Here is a 19,929-nt window from a genome sequence, read left to right as displayed (position 1 = left end):
GTGTTCTTCAACATGTTTGTATATTTTGTTTGTGATACTGGATGTCAGTAATTTGTAGAGGGTTGGAAGACATGTAATTGGTCTGTATTGTGTGGGGTCTGTGGTGTTGTTGTTTTTAGGTTTCATGTAGGTGATGCCCTGAGTAAGAAATTTTGGCATGTTTTGTGGATTGATGACGATGTGTGTTAGATGTTTAGCTAGTTCCTGGTGCAGTGATGTAAATTTTTTGTACCAGAAATTGTGAACATTGTCTACACCAGGAGTCTTCCAGTTGTGTTCTGTTAACAGTGTAGCAGATGTCGTGTACGTTTATTTCAGCACAGGGCATAGTTGGTATTTATTATTATTATTGTTATGTTATGTGAGTTATACTCGGTTCACACCGGTGGCTATGTACTATGCCGGACCAAAGTCAAGGCATATCAACCAAAACAAAACTAAAATTAAATAAGCGTGTGTCTGTATTCAGGAATTTCCTAACAATGTGGCATGTATTCAATATAGTGGCCTTCTGTAGTGTGATGTATGTATTTATACTCAATTGTAATGTTCCCAGGCTTTTATGTAGTGTGTGTGGTATCACACCTGTACAGGAGAGAACAACAGGTACAATAAGCACCCTATCCATCCTCCACAGATGCCTTATTTCCTGGGCGAGTTCTGTGTACTTGCTAATTTTTTCAGTGCATGTGTTTTGTACATTGTGAGTGTTTGGAATGGCTATGTCTATAATGTATGTGATTTTATTGTTTGTCAATGAGTGTGATGTCTGGTCTGTTGTGGTAAATTGTTTTATCTGTGATTATGGCTCTGTCGTAGTACATTTTGTGCGTGTAGTTTTTCAATATTGTCTGTGGAATATACTTGTAGTATGGTATTATTATTATTATTATTATACAGTATTTAGTGGGTTATAATCTGTTGATACCAGTGGCTGTGTACTATGCCGGACTAGAGTCAAGGCATAGCAACTAAAACAAAACAAAAATTGAATAAATGTGCAGTGTGTGTGTATCTGTATTTGAGAATTTCCTAACAATATGACATGTATTCACTATAATGGTTTTCTGTAGTGTGATGTATGTGTGAGAATCTGCAGGCTAGAGTGGATCACACTAAACACTTTTTGCAAAGTGAGGATGGTTAAGCCTGCTCACTTTTATCACTGGATGGCTATAAAAGTTCTAAATTCGTTTGTTTCCAAGATTGTAGGATCTTGCTGACTATTTTCTCTGACAGAGATAGGATAATTAGCATTCTCATTGTAAGTTATGATTATAACTACATGTCAATTCACTTTCAAATGGGAAAGTTATGTATTTCGAATGGGAGTATATCTAATGTTCTAGTGGGGAGAGTCGTGAATCTGTCGATAAGGTTGACTATCCTCGAAATAAATTCAAATTGAAGCCAGGTTAACTAATAACAAAAAGTGGTGAAAAGTTTAATGAATAACAAAAATTTATGTCGATAACTAAGTGCATCCCTAGTAGACTGAGAGAGAGTTTACAATATTTAGAGCATAATACCTTTAGATATCATCTAGACTAAGTTTATCGTCAGAATGAAGAATGAGAAACTTCACTGATCAGTGGGCTCTGTGGAGAGATTAGAGATTAGGAGAGCTGATGAGGGTGGACTTGATAAAGGAAACTTCGAGAAGAGAGCCCCGAGAATTTGTTGTTCACCTTTTTTATCCCAAAATCTCTGACAATCAAATGTTAATTTGTTACATGTGTGACGGGATATTAGAGATGATTTGACATAACAGATGTTCATCAACATGTGCAATAAGATCTTGTCACAGGAAGTTGATAGACTGAAAGGAAGTGTTATTTCCCTTTTTCCATTAAATTTATATGAAAGAAAATGTAAAAGTGTACATTTTGCTTTCTAACTAAATAATGATTTGATAATTTTATAAATTAAAATAACTTCTAAATAAATCTTCCCAATCTAAGAAAAGGCTCTTGTTTCATGTCTCCAGATTCTCACATGTGTGTTTCTGTTCAACTGTAATGTATTCTGTAATGTGTGTGTTGTGATGTTTATGTTTTGTGTGTGTTTTGATTTTCTTGAAAATGTTTTTGAGTTGTTTCTTTAATTTGGGTGTTATGTTGTTTTTAGTGTATTATGTCAGCTTGCCTAATTTCTGTCTAATGTCATTTATTTGTTTCTGTTTTTCTTTGCCAGGCAGGCTTTTGATAAAATTGTATTATGTGTGTATCAGTCTATGATTGTATTTTCAGTCCATGGTGTGTCACTACTGTGACTGCCCCAGCATAAACTAATATATGAATGTCTGAGAGTAGAAATTGAATGAATGTAGTGTGGTAGTAGGTGAGTGTTTACATAATTTAGTGTTTTTCCTACTACCTTAGACGTATTGATTTTTGAAATTTGTTGTCTTTGTATGGGATGTGTACCTGTATATTTAGTGAGTGTTTCCTGAAATAAAAGTGACAGCATATTAACTAAATGTGTATGTGTATGTTATCATTGGAGGATGAGGAAGTGTTTATAGTATTATTAGTGATAGTTATTGTGTGTGTGTGTTATTATTTGTGCTTGTTGCTGGATTATCCTGGCAGATTACATGAACTTTATTAACATTAAATGTTTTTATCTGTTGATGTATTTGATCAGCAACCTGTTGTTTAATAGGTTTAAGTGTTGTTTATGGGATAATTTGTTGTACATAATTTTTTTTTTATCAACAACCCTATGTTTGATGACAGTGAGGTGAATCAATGGTGTAGTTGTTGTCTGTATGCTGTCATGTTTGTTTCAAGTTTTGTGATGGTGTAGTAAGTATGAATGATAAATTTGTTCATTTTTTATGTCCATTTCATTTGTTGGCATGGTTTTCCAGTCTTTGTGGTATGTGGATGCATTGCCACATAATCACCAAGGCTAGGTTAGTTCCTCACAACTGTAAAGATTATTGCAGTAGTTTACTATTAGTAGACTGGAAAGTTTAGTAGTCTAACTCATGGAAGATATTTTATTTTTAATTGTTTCCAATTATAGTAATTATCACATTATAATTATAGTGTTTTATCACATTAATAGTTAATTAATTAATGATAGAAGAGCTAAATAGAATTAAAGAAGTGGCAAAAGTGTTGGGATTTGGAGCAAGAACAGTGGAACACTTAATTGATGCATACAATGATCCTAGAAAAGGCAAAAAGAGAAAATGCCTTTTCTAATGCCTTGATGGAGGCACTAATATCACGAAGTTCATATATAATAAACATCTATCTGCAGTTATGAAAGAAATCACAAACTACAAAAGCACTAATATTGTATACAAAAGAGCTCCCACCTTGTATACGTTACTCAGAAGCAACAAAGAAAAACAACAAAGACAAAGAAAAACAAAAGAGAGACAACAAAGAAAGAGAAAGAGCAACCAGGAGTGTACATAAACGACCAATTGGGAATAGACAAAGAGTATATAGGGGTTACAAATAGAAACCTGAATGTAAGGGTGAAAGAGCATAAGTACAGTACAATGTTGCAAAAAGCCAAAATACAACAGCATTATCAAAAATAGCTCAGATGGATGGGTCCATGGTTAAATGGGATGAGGCCAGAATCATTGCAAAGGTGCACTTGCCAATGCTTGCAGCTACAACAGAGAAATGTGAGATCTACAGATCTAGCTTAATGGGAAAATGTTTAAACTATGAAGATGCAACCATTTTACCTACAGCAAGGAAGTATATAATCAGAAAGAACTTGTAGGATGATATCATACATTCCACAGGCTCAGTAAAAACGGGTATACTACAAAGTAATTTTTTACATGTTGTAATGTGGAGAATTAACATATTTTAATAGTTTGTATACTCGGTTATTTGATACCAGACTGTAATCTTTGTCCTAATACAATATTTTAATATTCATAGTGTTAACTGCCATTTCTACTCCTTAAATGGGAGGATGAGGGTCTTAGCACAACTAACAACATGGTAGCTTAACAACATGGCTGGATGGGGGGACTTGTTGTGTCGGGATGGGACGGAGGGTGGCACAATACAGTCAGATATTAATTTTATTGATATGGGAATGCATTTTGGTGCTAAGACCCTCATCATCCCATTTAAGGAGTAGAAATGGCAGTTAACACTATGAATATTAAAATATTGTATTAGGACAAAGATTACAGTCTGGTACCATATTTTATATTCTATTTTATTTAGTATATTCTTATTTATTGTATTAATTTAGTTATGGTTGTTTACTTAATTATTGACGAGATAACTCGTCAAGTTTACATACCGTTACGTAAAATTCGGTAGTTAAGGCTACTTTTGACAAAAAAAAATTTTTTTTTCAATTTTTGGAATGTTTTTAGGTTCCACAAATTTTTGCAAAAATTTTTACCTGTGCGAAAAAATTTTATTGCGATTTTAATGAGCCTTTGATAAGGCTTGATTAAGGCTTAATTGTTTTTTAATGGTAGTTTTTTATCAAATTTATTTCATAGTTCCTAAGTTGTAGTGCACAGATTTTCCTTCGGTAAAGTTATTTAAAGCTAGTTTCTGATGTCAAAAACGACCTCCGATAGTTTTTTAATTTTTTAAATTAATTGATTTTTTATATATTAATTTAATTAATTAGGGGGGTCGAAAATTGCAATTAAAATCTTAATTTTTAAAAAATGTTTAAAAATATACGTGTCGCTCATATTTACCCTACTTTAAACCCTTGTCCTCCTGAGACGTATATGAGAATGCCCCGGGAAATCCAACTCCATTTGTGTTCAAGGTCATCCAGCTGTGTAAACAATGACTCATTGGTGTTAAATTTCACAGAAAGGCGAGACAAAGGAAAATAAAATTTGAAGCTTTTTCTTCAAAATCAACGCATTTCTTTCGTTTTTTTCAGTTTTAAGTATTTTTTTTAATGTATTTTTTATGCTTAATTACATCATAATTAATTACAGATGGTCATTAAGGGGTTAATTCAATTTCAATATACAGCATGTGTTATAATATAATTTTAAATTTGAACATGTTATTCGAAAAGCTATTGATTCGAATGTCTTTAACCTGATGATAGCCCATGGAATGGGTTGAAAATGTTTGTTCTGCAGAATAAATAAGCTTTCTCAGTATTAAGGTGTGTTGACTTTATAAAGTAACTAGCAGACCCTGCCACGCGTTGTTGTGGCTCAAAATGAATTTATTACAAATGTATAACACTTCCCCCATGGAAGGGGGAATTTTTCGAAAAATCTCCTCTTAGTGTACATTCTCTTGACCCTATTAAAACGCAATCAAAAACACATCTAAAATAGTATAATAGAAGCCGAGTTCTTTACAGTAAGCCTTAATCTTGTCCCTCTCCCTGCGGGGGGAATATCGAAAAATCCCTTTTTAGTGTATATTCTGTTGACGTACCCTATTTAAACGCAATCAAAAACGCAAAAAACTGCATTTAAAATAGTATAAATAGAAGCAGAGTTCTTTATGGTAAGCCTTAATCCTGTCCCTCTCCCCCAGTGGGGAGAATTTCGACACGTATATTATATAAAAACACATGCGTATTCGAATGCAGCGTTGTGTCAAAATTTCAAAGGAATCGGTAGGAACAAATGAACATTACATTTTTATTTATATAGACAGATAGAAGATGATCTGCTTTAGTTCATTTTCACAGAAAAGCAAACTTAGGTTGTCATACTCGTAGCGCCATCTGTTGGACATAAAAGCCTTAACCTAGATGATATCTTTTAATTTTTATGAATGTTTAACGGAATAATATACAGCCTACGTCCACCCTGAAGTTCCATTCTAAATATTGGTGAAAGAATTTTTGAAATCGGATGAGTAGTTTTGGAGATTACCCGCTACATCCAAACTTACAAACATTACCTCTTTATAATATTAGTATAGATATAATAGTTTTAAATTCAATAAAATAATTGTACTCTGAAGATTTTGACTATTCAGCTGAATTAAAAGATTGGTCATTGCATAATTACAATATTTCCTCCAATATATACTGTATTGTAAATGAGAAAATTTTATATTGCATTCCTAATTTATTCTGTAACCTACATATTTCTAAATATTTTGCATATTATTTTTTATAAAATGAACTTGAACCTATTGTTATAGATGTAGATTAAAATTTTGTGAATTTTATGAATACTGTTAAGTATTAATATCAAGAGAAATTAAAAGTATATACAGTAGAGCGTTGATTATCCAAATCAATTTGAGACTGGGGTTGTTCGGAAGATCGATGTTTCGGATAACTGATTATGTACGAAATAATATATTAGTTTATCCCATCTTGACATTTTTCTCCGTTGCGTGTCGCTTCGTGCTGAATTTTCGTCGATGTTAAGCCTAACAAAGACTATTGTATTGTTAAAAATTTTTTTTTTTATTTTGTACGAACAAAATAAATGTATTGAAAAATATAAAAACAATAAAAAATTATACTTTAGAAGTTAATTTAGTATCAAAAACGTAAAATATTAAATTTTAAAGCAAAACAATGCAAAGAAAATTTTTTTTCTTATTAAGATAAATTTTTACAGAATTTTGGTTAGTCTGACTTAACTAATATCAAGTTGTTTTTGTGGAAAAAGATTCAACTATAATAAATTTAATTTTTTGAAAAATTGATTAAAATATTTCATATTTGTCTATTTTTAGTTCAATAAAAAGTTTATATGGGTACAAAAAATTTTCTCATTATTTAACATTAATATTTATTCACTTATAATTGTGTTTTTTTTTTTTTTAATGGATTGAGTATTTGCAAAATTTTCTATGACTTGATAAAAAGGTAAACATTTATCATATGAATTGACTTAGCTTTGCCACATAATTAATTATATTTTTACTATAAATTTTTTTTTATCTCATTAACAATTCTAAATTTTATAGTATGCATTGATTTTGTTAGATTTTACTAATTTAAAATATTTTAAAGTTGTCTAAATTGTTTCATAACTAAATTTTGCAGGTGTGTTGTAAGGATTTATGGTATTTGGAAACAGAAAAACCAATTGCACCTTCTCGAGTTCAACTTGTACGTGCTTCAACAACCACATTAGATGTCTGTTGGGGCTCAGTTCCAACAGGTAAAAAATTTTATAGAAAATTTATTAATAATTTGAATTTATAGATTATTGTTTATATTTAACATTATTAACTATATATATATATATATTTATTTATTTATATATTATTATTTTTTTATATTTAGCTGATGCATACTTGTTACAACTACAGAAATATGATATGCCTCCTTCAACAGCTTTAACTCCAGTATCTGGCACTGGAAATACAATTCCTACTTCTACATCATCTCAGCCACAGTTACCATCAACACAGCTTTTGCCTCAATTACAGTCTCCTATACAGTCTCAAGCTCAAACATTATTGCAACAACAAACATTACTAACAAAGCCAACAACACCTGCAACAACATTAACATCTCTTATATCTGGAACATTAAATAGCACTGGTACTATTATGACTGCAACAGGACATATTATTCGAAAACCAGTAGCCTCTCAAATATCATCTGGTTTGCAACCAAGAGCATCAGGTTAGTTATTTCTCATTATTTTTTATAGAAAGAAATCTTATTTTATGATATTAATTGTAATCAGTACCTGATTTACGATCAGGTACTGTTAGCTTACAACAGCTGAAAGTATATTAAACAAATTATTTTTGAGTTGAAATTAATATGCTGCATTACTAATGACATGAAACAACTGTTACAGAAAACTTGCTTTAATACAAATTGCTAGAGGAACAGTAGCTTGTTTGCTTTACCAGAGATTTGTATTAATGATATTTATGGTTATGGTAAAGGTTGCATAATTTAAGAAGTTAAGGCTTAATAGGTTTAATCAAAAGCCCTAAATTACAATGCTTTGAATTAATTTACTAAATAAAGTTAAATAAAATTAATTTATTTTTGTAAATAAATTTAATTTTGTAAATGATCTTCAAATCAAACAAAATGAGAGGGATGCAGTATTTGTCTTTTAAGTGTGGTGTAGTATATCAGAGTGGTTAAAGAAAACAAAGCTAAAAGAAATCTAAGATTTTTTTTCTGTTGATGATTGAAAATGAAAACACTTTTTGGTGCCAAAAGAGTAAAAATGGAGCCAAATTTGGACAAAGTAGCAAACCTGGCATTAGTGTATGCATTCTCTGATACATAAACTAGCACGTTTGCATGGGACTGTATCTATTTGAGGGGGTGGATGTCTTTAAGCTTTAACCTCTCTTTTCTAAATAAAATAGAATGGTCTGCAGAAATGAAATGTTTGAATTGCTGTATAATTAGAGATCAAACCCATTTTTACTTTCAGGAGAATAAAATCTATTCTACTGAAATTCTATTCTTCTGATTCTATTCTACATTGGAACACTTGTTACACTGCCACTTTTTATTGTTTACATCAAAAAGTGTAAAAAGCAACTATTATTAGAAATAGGTTTATTGCTTCGGGGTTGTGAAGGTAAATTACAGTTTGGTTTAATGAATTCTGGTAAACTTTTTGGGTGCAAGAAAGTTAATGTTGTGACAATGGCATTTCTCCATGACAACATCAAAAGTCATTTTAACGTGAGAATTTGCTTTATCAGTGTTTGTTTTAAGGTGAGTCAACTATATTACTAAATATAAATACATAACACTCACCAAATAAACCATTACCAGTTCACAACCAAGCAGAAAAATTCTTTTTACGAATGTTTTCATCTATATGTAATAGACATCATCAGGTATTGACAATATCGAACTAACAGCTATTAGAATAGAATGTTTTTGAAAGTTCCGTTTAACTACATAATTTGAATACGTTGCAGTTATGTATAAATATAGGTGTATATGACTCCTTTATGGAACACACAGGTGGAAAGATGACCTTGCTCCATTTTGATGGTAATATCCAAAAAATGTACTGTTGTCTGACTCTCCTGTTCAACTTTCAACGTCAGGCCATAGGGGTTAGCGTTAAAATAGTTAAGTACCAAATCAATGTTAGGTACCTTGTTCCATACGATGAGTACATCGTATGGGGTCTTACGTCTTAAAAAAGGGGTTGGTATTAATTTCAGAAACCGATACGCTTTCCGCAGCATGGCACGCCATATTTGTATTAGATCCCAATGATTGAAACGTGCATCAGAGATATTTTAAATTACGGAGGATATTTACATCATGATCTACGTGAAATCAATTATTTATTCGGATATATTTTAAATATTTTACATATTTTCAATTTTAACGCAATGTATTTGAATTATGTAGTTAAACAGTACTTTCAAAAACATTCTATTCTAATAGCCGTTAGTTCGATATCATCAATACCTGAGGATGTCTATTATATATAGATGAAAACGTTCGTAGAAAGAATTTTTCTGTTTAGTTATGAACTGGTAATGGTTTATTTGGTGAGTGTTATATAATTAAGTATCCAGTTTTTTGAAATACAGTACAGTATATTGAAAATGTAAATACAGTGGAAACTCGCATAATGAGCAAAACAAATTGTAAAAAAATTGACTCACTTAAATTAAGTATGTTTATTTTAATTACTTACAAAATATGTTCAAATTATCCTATTTGTTTATCGTGATATATGTAAAAATATGAAGTATGAGTTAGTAATTCATGGATATATGAAGTGAAGATAGTTGTTGAAGAGGATTACAATTTATATAATGCCACATCATTTTTAGTTAGTGTTATCTTTTTTACTAATATACATATAATAAGTATATTCTATTTTGTAATATAATCAGTGTCCTAGTTTCTTTTGTACATATTTTCACAGCATATATTTCCATAAAAGCAAAACACTTAAGGTTAAGTTTTATTTAAAATTTATCAAATGCATTTTTTCAAAACAATGCTTGAGTGGAATATACCATTTTTATCCTGATTTTTTCAAATATATTTCATTATAGTTATGATTAACTTATTAATTTTAATGTTATAAGTTTTCCTTTTCAATTTTAGTTGCTGTTACCCAGTCTCCAATGAGAATGCCAGTTAGTGCTGTATGTGGGCCAAGAGGTTTGTAATTTATTTTATATGTAAAATAACAGTGTTATTGTAGAGTAGTTTTTCATTATTTAATTTGTTATATTTTCCAAATATTGCTAATGGATTCCAAATATGGATTTACATACAGTAATGGTCACTTAATATATTTTATTTGGCTTGCTATTGATAACTTTATTTTTGTACAATATAAAATTTATTAGTGCAACAGATCTTATTGTAATTTCTTTAGACCCATCTGCAGTAAATTTATAACATTAAATGGAGTAAGTGAATAAGTCTGCACTTAATAGAAATTTTAATTTTATTCATTCTGTTTTTAAAAGAGCATGTTATTAATTTGTAATTAAACCATTATTGTTTGCTTGCTTCTACGTTTAACAAGAATTAGCATATAATTGAAGTAAGAAATACCAGCAATTTAGACTTACAATATAGCATTACAAGCAAATAACATTAAAAGAGCACTTAACTAGATTAAAGTTTACCTTGGTAGTCCCAATGGCCGTGCTTCCAGTCACCATCTTGTTTGTGAATGAAATGTGCAAACAAGATGATGATCACCGAACTTACAAATACATGCCTATTTTTAATTCCTTTTTTAAACTATAATATATTTGACAACTTGATTCAACTTCTGTTTTAGAATCTTTCTTTTTCTTATTTGACAATTTGACTATGTTTTTAGTAGACGTTTCCATTTTTTTTTTTTTTTTTTTCCTCTTTGCTGGGTTTAGAGGCAGTAGGTACCCTTTCTGGTTCTTTTCATTTTGGAGTTTTACCTGATCCTGGATATAACCAAATGTTTAACAAATAACTGAAAACATTCTCCAGGTTTCTTAAACCAACTTAACCTAACCTAATGCCAAATAAAAGAAAATATGTGCCCCCAAGACATATTCCTGAATTTTCCTTTGAATGTTTCTTTGAATGCCGAACTATTCATTTTACAATGGTTACATCTTAATGCTATGGAATTATGATCTTTTCTATAAATTAATTTCCAGCAGAACGAGCAATTAGTACAAATTTCATCTATGTGTTGCAAACCAAGTTGAACGGCTAATTTAATATCTGAAGGCATTCTTTTATTGATGTCTAAATCAGCAATTTTGGATTCTAACAGGCAAAAGAAAATTCTAGAATTGCAATTTTTTCAAAAGTCATCAGACGACAATTTCACTCCTTCTGACATTAATTTGTTAAATGAAAAATAAATATTCATACTTTTGTTAATATTTAACTTAAAACAAAAAAATAAAATAAAAATACAAACTTTCAAATAATATTAATGCTGTCATAATAATACAACCTGCAACTTCTGTTAACATTAAACTGGAACTCAAAAATTTGTATAATTCTTCTTCTTTTCTGAGGGGGAGTTGGACTCTGATTTGCATACTGATATGTCAGTATGATCAGTGTCGTCTAGATCAGATTTTAAATCACACCTGCTGTTGAGATTCCAGAAGAGCAGCCATTGGGACTACCATGGTAAACTTTTATCCTTAACTAATGCTGCCTGTACATCTAAAGATGATAAAAATAACTGAATTCTAATCACAATAAGCAAATTTTTATAAGTTATTAAAATTAGAAAGCTCCAAAGCATAATAAATATCTGTGATGATGATAAACAGTTTACTATATTTAGAATATCTGTGAATCTAATATTTGTTCTTTCAGTAAATAGTATTAAATACTTCTAAACATCAAAAAACCAACAAAAATGAATATATTTCAACAAAACAAACATTTTCTTCTGTTTTAAACTTTTAAACTGTTATTTCAATGTTCACATTTTTAGAGAAGATGCAAAATAGTAAGGCAAATTTTTAAATATACTATTGCAAAATTTAGGTGTAATTTTTCTAGTACCAATTAGAAATAAGCATAAGCATTTTCATAAGCATAGAGATCTTATTTTGAAATCTTCCAAAAGAATTTTCTAATTCATTTAGAGGATTTCAAAATAAGATCTCTAAGCTTATGAAAGAGTGTTATTGTCCTTGTAACTAATGGCTGTGTCTTTCCTGAAGGCTTTATATATATCCAGTTTTTCCATGTGCTTATTAGGTTGATCTTGCTGGAGTGTTGTATGAAGTGTATTAATATAGATGAACTTGATCATCTGCAGCAAAAGCTGCCAAAGTAAATGAGATGTGAACCTATTACAATAACAAGGATAATACATACAAGAGTGATGACCTTATTTTGAAATCCATTAAATGAATTTTCTAATTGGTAAACACCCAAATTCACTCTTACTTCATTATCCACTCAGATACCGATTGCACTTTTCAAGTACTGTATAGTACCAGGCAAACTTGGTACTGGAAGTGGTGTCCAGATTTCTGCTCACAGGCTAAATGTATACTTAAAATATAAAATAAACAATGGAAAGTAAAGAACCAAATTGTATCTACAAAGTACAAATTAATACATTTCTAAATCAGGATCTTATTTACATTTTCACTTGATGTTGATTAGTTATCATCAGTGTAGATGAGTTCCAAAATGGTTACAATTAGTAGAATTTACTACTTTGTTTCAAAATTTTATAAATTTATTGTATTGTATAAATAAATGAAAAAAACATACTTTTATATTTTATCCTTTTGTAACTAATGTTTCTTGATTAAAATATTTTTGTTTCTATATAATACATTTTAAACATAGCTGGTACAGTGACAGTAGTAAAATCAAGGGGACAGACACCTGTAACTGGACAACAAATTCGTGTTGTTGCAGCCACACCTACTGGAACTCAAGTAGTAAGAACTGTTGCTGCTACTTTAGGTGGAAATGTAAGTATAAAAATTAAGGTCTTACTGTACTATAAATGTCAAAATTTTTTTATTGATCATATATAATTGTTAGAAATTAATCACATGTGATTACAATGAATTTTTTGTTGTGTCCTATTACTTTAACATGAATATTTAATTTAATTAGTTTTTCAAAATTTAATTTGAAAATTGATTTATTATTATATAACTCTTTAATATGTTTTCATGTAAAATTGTAAGTTTTACATAAAGTAATTAAAATTTTTTTATTCTGTATTGAAAAGTAATAAAAATTTAGATATTATCAGTATTAAATAATTAATCTCAAGTAACTAACTGTTTAAATTTACCACAAAGACATTTTTGTCCTGTTTTAGATCAGCTTTATCATCATAATGAATATAAGTCACTGGAATTCAGTAAGAAATTCATTTAAAGTTTATTAAACTGCACTTTCTGATGTTAGAACAAAAACATCTCTAACAAATGAGTAAACAGTGTGAATGAAAAAAAGAAAATGGAGATTTGAATCTTGAATGAAGTGGAGATTCATTTAATTGGAGTACACGGGGATTTTAATTGTATAGTACTTGTTATTAGGATATTTATTGATATTTTCACATGTATCAATTGGTGATTGTCATATTGAGTATTTTATCTCATAAATTTGGAAAAGGCTAAGTTAAAATAATTTGTTGTATTAAATTTTTATGTATCAAAGTACAGTGGGATTTCACTGTGTAACAAAATTTAATAATTTGAATGAATATCTTTTTCATAATAGATTTTACTAAATTTAACAGTAAATGTTTAAATATATTAAATTTTTTTATTTTTAATTGAAATTACATTGGTTTTTAATTATTGTTAACTATTAATTTAGGTAACAACAGCTGTCAATACTACAACAGGTATGAGTGGAATGGCAGCTTTAGCAGCTGCAGCTGCAGCTACACAGAAAATTACAACTGCTACAGCAGCAAGTTCTGCAACCTCAGGGACAACTAATATAAGAGTAGTTACTCCCTCTGTTATTGCACAACCTGGAATGAAAATAAGTTCTGTTCCCATTCAAGGTAAAATAAACTTAAAGCAAGAAATTTAAAATTAGAAAAATTTATTTTGAACAATGAAAATTCCATTTTCAATTTTAAAAAATATAGGATCTTCACAAAATAATGCCATGGTTTCATACACAATTTAATAAATGATATATAAGAAATTTCACTTGAATACAAGATGAAATTAAAACATATCTTCATTTTTTTTTTTAATTTAGTACATTTTTGATATGTTCTTTCTTTGTGACCCTGCAGACATTTGGGTGATAGTTTTTTCCCCCACATCTGCACCAGCATGTTGAGCATGATAATTGCAATGGCATTGGTTATTCTCTCACACAGATAGTCAAGACTACAGAATTAAACACTAAACCTATATACCCTTTTAGGTATAGAGGTTTAGGAATGTAATTTCTCTGTATATTCTGTGCTCTTTAAGTTTCCCTACATAAAAGTCAAGTGGTATTAGGTTTGGACTCTGAGATGGCCCATTCAATCATACCACTTCTTCTAACTACACTTTACCAACCTTTAACATGCAGTCTATTTTATTAACGTAATCTAATGTTTTCAGTCAAATTAATTGACCTTCATCAGGATTGAACAATTTTTCCATTTATGATGAACAAAACCAATTATAGAATGTTTTAAACTTTAAAAGTTTTCTCAACACCTATTGTGCAAGTCTGAAAATAGATAAATAGAAACTACAGACTGAAAATGTACAAATATATGCATACCCTAGCTATACACATAAANCTTTAAACCCTTGTCCTCCTGAGACGTATATGAGAATGCCCCGGGAAATCCAACTCCATTTGTGTTCAAGGTCATCCAGCTGTGTAAACAATGACTCATTGGTGTTAAATTTCACAGAAAGGCGAGACAAAGGAAAATAAAATTTGAAGCTTTTTCTTCAAAATCAACGCATTTCTTTCGTTTTTTTCAGTTTTAAGTATTTTTTTTAATGTATTTTTTATGCTTAATTACATCATAATTAATTACAGATGGTCATTAAGGGGTTAATTCAATTTCAATATACAGCATGTGTTATAATATAATTTTAAATTTGAACATGTTATTCGAAAAGCTATTGATTCGAATGTCTTTAACCTGATGATAGCCCATGGAATGGGTTGAAAATGTTTGTTCTGCAGAATAAATAAGCTTTCTCAGTATTAAGGTGTGTTGACTTTATAAAGTAACTAGCAGACCCTGCCACGCGTTGTTGTGGCTCAAAATGAATTTATTACAAATGTATAACACTTCCCCCATGGAAGGGGGAATTTTTCGAAAAATCTCCTCTTAGTGTACATTCTCTTGACCCTATTAAAACGCAATCAAAAACACATCTAAAATAGTATAATAGAAGCCGAGTTCTTTACAGTAAGCCTTAATCTTGTCCCTCTCCCTGCGGGGGGAATATCGAAAAATCCCTTTTTAGTGTATATTCTGTTGACGTACCCTATTTAAACGCAATCAAAAACGCAAAAAACTGCATTTAAAATAGTATAAATAGAAGCAGAGTTCTTTATGGTAAGCCTTAATCCTGTCCCTCTCCCCCAGTGGGGAGAATTTCGACACGTATATTATATAAAAACACATGCGTATTCGAATGCAGCGTTGTGTCAAAATTTCAAAGGAATCGGTAGGAACAAATGAACATTACATTTTTATTTATATAGACAGATAGAAGATGATCTGCTTTAGTTCATTTTCACAGAAAAGCAAACTGTAGCGCCATCTGTTGGACATAAAAGCCTTAACCTAGATGATATCTTTTAATTTTTATGAATGTTTAACGGAATAATATACAGCCTACGTCCACCCTGAAGTTCCATTCTAAATATTGGTGAAAGAATTTTTGAAATCGGATGAGTAGTTTTGGAGATTACCCGCTACATCCAAACTTACAAACATTACCTCTTTATAATATTAGTATAGATATAATAGTTTTAAATTCAATAAAATAATTGTACTCTGAAGATTTTGACTATTCAGCTGAATTAAAAGATTGGTCATTGCATAATTACAATATTTCCTCCAATATATACTGTATTGTAAATGAGAAAATTTTATATTGCATTCCTAATTTATTTTGTAACCTACATATTTCTAAATATTTTGCATATTATTTTTTATAAAATGAACTTGAACCTATTGTTATAGATGTAGATTAAAATTTTGTGAATTTTATGAATACTGTTAAGTATTAATATCAAGAGAAATTAAAAGTATATACAGTAGAGCGTTGATTATCCAAATCAATTTGAGACTGGGGTTGTTCGGAAGATCGATGTTTCGGATAACTGATTATGTACGAAATAATATATTAGTTTATCCCATCTTGACATTTTTCTCCGTTGCGTGTCGCTTCGTGCTGAATTTTCGTCGATGTTAAGCCTAACAAAGACTATTGTATTGTTAAAAATTTTTTTTTTTATTTTGTACGAACAAAATAAATGTATTGAAAAATATAAAAACAATAAAAAATTATACTTTAGAAGTTAATTTAGTATCAAAAACGTAAAATATTAAATTTTAAAGCAAAACAATGCAAAGAAAATTTTTTTTCTTATTAAGATAAATTTTTACAGAATTTTGGTTAGTCTGACTTAACTAATATCAAGTTGTTTTTGTGGAAAAAGATTCAACTATAATAAATTTAATTTTTTGAAAAATTGATTAAAATATTTCATATTTGTCTATTTTTAGTTCAATAAAAAGTTTATATGGGTACAAAAAATTTTCTCATTATTTAACATTAATATTTATTCACTTATAATTGTGTTTTTTTTTTTTTTAATGGATTGAGTATTTGCAAAATTTTCTATGACTTGATAAAAAGGTAAACATTTATCATATGAATTGACTTAGCTTTGCCACATAATTAATTATATTTTTACTATAAATTTTTTTTTATCTCATTAACAATTCTAAATTTTATAGTATGCATTGATTTTGTTAGATTTTACTAATTTAAAATATTTTAAAGTTGTCTAAATTGTTTCATAACTAAATTTTGCAGGTGTGTTGTAAGGATTTATGGTATTTGGAAACAGAAAAACCAATTGCACCTTCTCGAGTTCAACTTGTACGTGCTTCAACAACCACATTAGATGTCTGTTGGGGCTCAGTTCCAACAGGTAAAAAATTTTATAGAAAATTTATTAATAATTTGAATTTATAGATTATTGTTTATATTTAACATTATTAACTATATATATATATATATATATAACTTAACTATATGTTTAAAATTAACATTTTAAACTTGTAACGGAATAAAAATAAAGAAAACGATTTTAATAAATTTATACGAAACTCTAGTTATAATATAAATGTTTACCGCGAAATGAATCTATAAATTAGAAAGTAATAAATGACTTGTAACGATCCAAATACTACTTACTGTAAAGCAGAAATGTAAANTGATACATAAACTAGCACGTTTGCATGGGACTGTATCTATTTGAGGGGGTGGATGTCTTTAAGCTTTAACCTCTCTTTTCTAAATAAAATAGAATGGTCTGCAGAAATGAAATGTTTGAATTGCTGTATAATTAGAGATCAAACCCATTTTTACTTTCAGGAGAATAAAATCTATTCTACTGAAATTCTATTCTTCTGATTCTATTCTACATTGGAACACTTGTTACACTGCCACTTTTTATTGTTTACATCAAAAAGTGTAAAAAGCAACTATTATTAGAAATAGGTTTATTGCTTCGGGGTTGTGAAGGTAAATTACAGTTTGGTTTAATGAATTCTGGTAAACTTTTTGGGTGCAAGAAAGTTAATGTTGTGACAATGGCATTTCTCCATGACAACATCAAAAGTCATTTTAACGTGAGAATTTGCTTTATCAGTGTTTGTTTTAAGGTGAGTCAACTATATTACTAAATATAAATACATAACACTCACCAAATAAACCATTACCAGTTCACAACCAAGCAGAAAAATTCTTTTTACGAATGTTTTCATCTATATGTAATAGACATCATCAGGTATTGACAATATCGAACTAACAGCTATTAGAATAGAATGTTTTTGAAAGTTCCGTTTAACTACATAATTTGAATACGTTGCAGTTATGTATAAATATAGGTGTATATGACTCCTTTATGGAACACACAGGTGGAAAGATGACCTTGCTCCATTTTGATGGTAATATCCAAAAAATGTACTGTTGTCTGACTCTCCTGTTCAACTTTCAACGTCAGGCCATAGGGGTTAGCGTTAAAATAGTTAAGTACCAAATCAATGTTAGGTACCTTGTTCCATACGATGAGTACATCGTATGGGGTCTTACGTCTTAAAAAAGGGGTTGGTATTAATTTCAGAAACCGATACGCTTTCCGCAGCATGGCACGCCATATTTGTATTAGATCCCAATGATTGAAACGTGCATCAGAGATATTTTAAATTACGGAGGATATTTACATCATGATCTACGTGAAATCAATTATTTATTCGGATATATTTTAAATATTTTACATATTTTCAATTTTAACGCAATGTATTTGAATTATGTAGTTAAACAGAACTTTCAAAAACATTCTATTCTAATAGCCGTTAGTTCGATATCATCAATACCTGAGGATGTCTATTATATATAGATGAAAACGTTCGTAGAAAGAATTTTTCTGTTTAGTTATGAACTGGTAATGGTTTATTTGGTGAGTGTTATATAATTAAGTATCCAGTTTTTTGAAATACAGTACAGTATATTGAAAATGTAAATACAGTGGAAACTCGCATAATGAGCAAAACAAATTGTAAAAAAATTGACTCACTTAAATTAAGTATGTTTATTTTAATTACTTACAAAATATGTTCAAATTATCCTATTTGTTTATCGTGATATATGTAAAAATATGAAGTATGAGTTAGTAATTCATGGATATATGAAGTGAAGATAGTTGTTGAAGAGGATTACAATTTATATAATGCCACATCATTTTTAGTTAGTGTTATCTTTTTTACTAATATACATATAATAAGTATATTCTATTTTGTAATATAATCAGTGTCCTAGTTTCTTTTGTACATATTTTCACAGCATATATTTCCATAAAAGCAAAACACTTAAGGTTAAGTTTTATTTAAAATTTATCAAATGCATTTTTTCAAAACAATGCTTGAGTGGAATATACCATTTTTATCCTGATTTTTTCAAATATATTTCATTATAGTTATGATTAACTTATTAATTTTAATGTTATAAGTTTTCCTTTTCAATTTTAGTTGCTGTTACCCAGTCTCCAATGAGAATGCCAGTTAGTGCTGTATGTGGGCCAAGAGGTTTGTAATTTATTTTATATGTAAAATAACAGTGTTATTGTAGAGTAGTTTTTCATTATTTAATTTGTTATATTTTCCAAATATTGCTAATGGATTCCAAATATGGATTTACATACAGTAATGGTCACTTAATATATTTTATTTGGCTTGCTATTGATAACTTTATTTTTGTACAATATAAAATTTATTAGTGCAACAGATCTTATTGTAATTTCTTTAGACCCATCTGCAGTAAATTTATAACATTAAATGGAGTAAGTGAATAAGTCTGCACTTAATAGAAATTTTAATTTTATTCATTCTGTTTTTAAAAGAGCATGTTATTAATTTGTAATTAAACCATTATTGTTTGCTTGCTTCTACGTTTAACAAGAATTAGCATATAATTGAAGTAAGAAATACCAGCAATTTAGACTTACAATATAGCATTACAAGCAAATAACATTAAAAGAGCACTTAACTAGATTAAAGTTTACCTTGGTAGTCCCAATGGCCGTGCTTCCAGTCACCATCTTGTTTGTGAATGAAATGTGCAAACAAGATGATGATCACCGAACTTACAAATACATGCCTATTTTTAATTCCTTTTTTAAACTATAATATATTTGACAACTTGATTCAACTTCTGTTTTAGAATCTTTCTTTTTCTTATTTGACAATTTGACTATGTTTTTAGTAGACGTTTCCTTTTTTTTTTTTTTTTTTTCCTCTTTGCTGGG

The 19,929-nt window shown here is 29.3% G+C and overlaps 1 protein-coding gene across 1 annotated transcript in view; it reads left to right on the top strand.

Annotated features, from left to right (window-relative positions):
- Positions 1-19,929, top strand: part of LOC111638513 (host cell factor 1-like) — a 198,798-nt gene that overhangs the window by 63,263 nt on the left and 115,606 nt on the right. The window contains exons 6-12 of the mRNA XM_023384229.1: positions 6,991-7,108; positions 7,234-7,578; positions 10,012-10,068; positions 12,736-12,863; positions 13,729-13,941; positions 16,935-17,052; positions 19,154-19,210. Of these exons, the coding sequence (XP_023239997.1) occupies positions 6,991-7,108; positions 7,234-7,578; positions 10,012-10,068; positions 12,736-12,863; positions 13,729-13,941; positions 16,935-17,052; positions 19,154-19,210 (1,036 nt within the window). The remainder of the gene's footprint in view (positions 1-6,990; positions 7,109-7,233; positions 7,579-10,011; positions 10,069-12,735; positions 12,864-13,728; positions 13,942-16,934; positions 17,053-19,153; positions 19,211-19,929) is intronic.

The sequence above is a fragment of the Centruroides sculpturatus genome, unplaced genomic scaffold (genome assembly GCF_000671375.1).
Source record: "Centruroides sculpturatus isolate CEXI.00-Female unplaced genomic scaffold, Cexi_2.0 scaffold1124, whole genome shotgun sequence".
NCBI lineage: Eukaryota > Metazoa > Arthropoda > Arachnida > Scorpiones > Buthidae > Centruroides > Centruroides sculpturatus.
The sequence above is the reverse complement of the archived record's forward strand: the minus strand, read 5'-3'. Positions and strand labels throughout refer to the sequence as shown.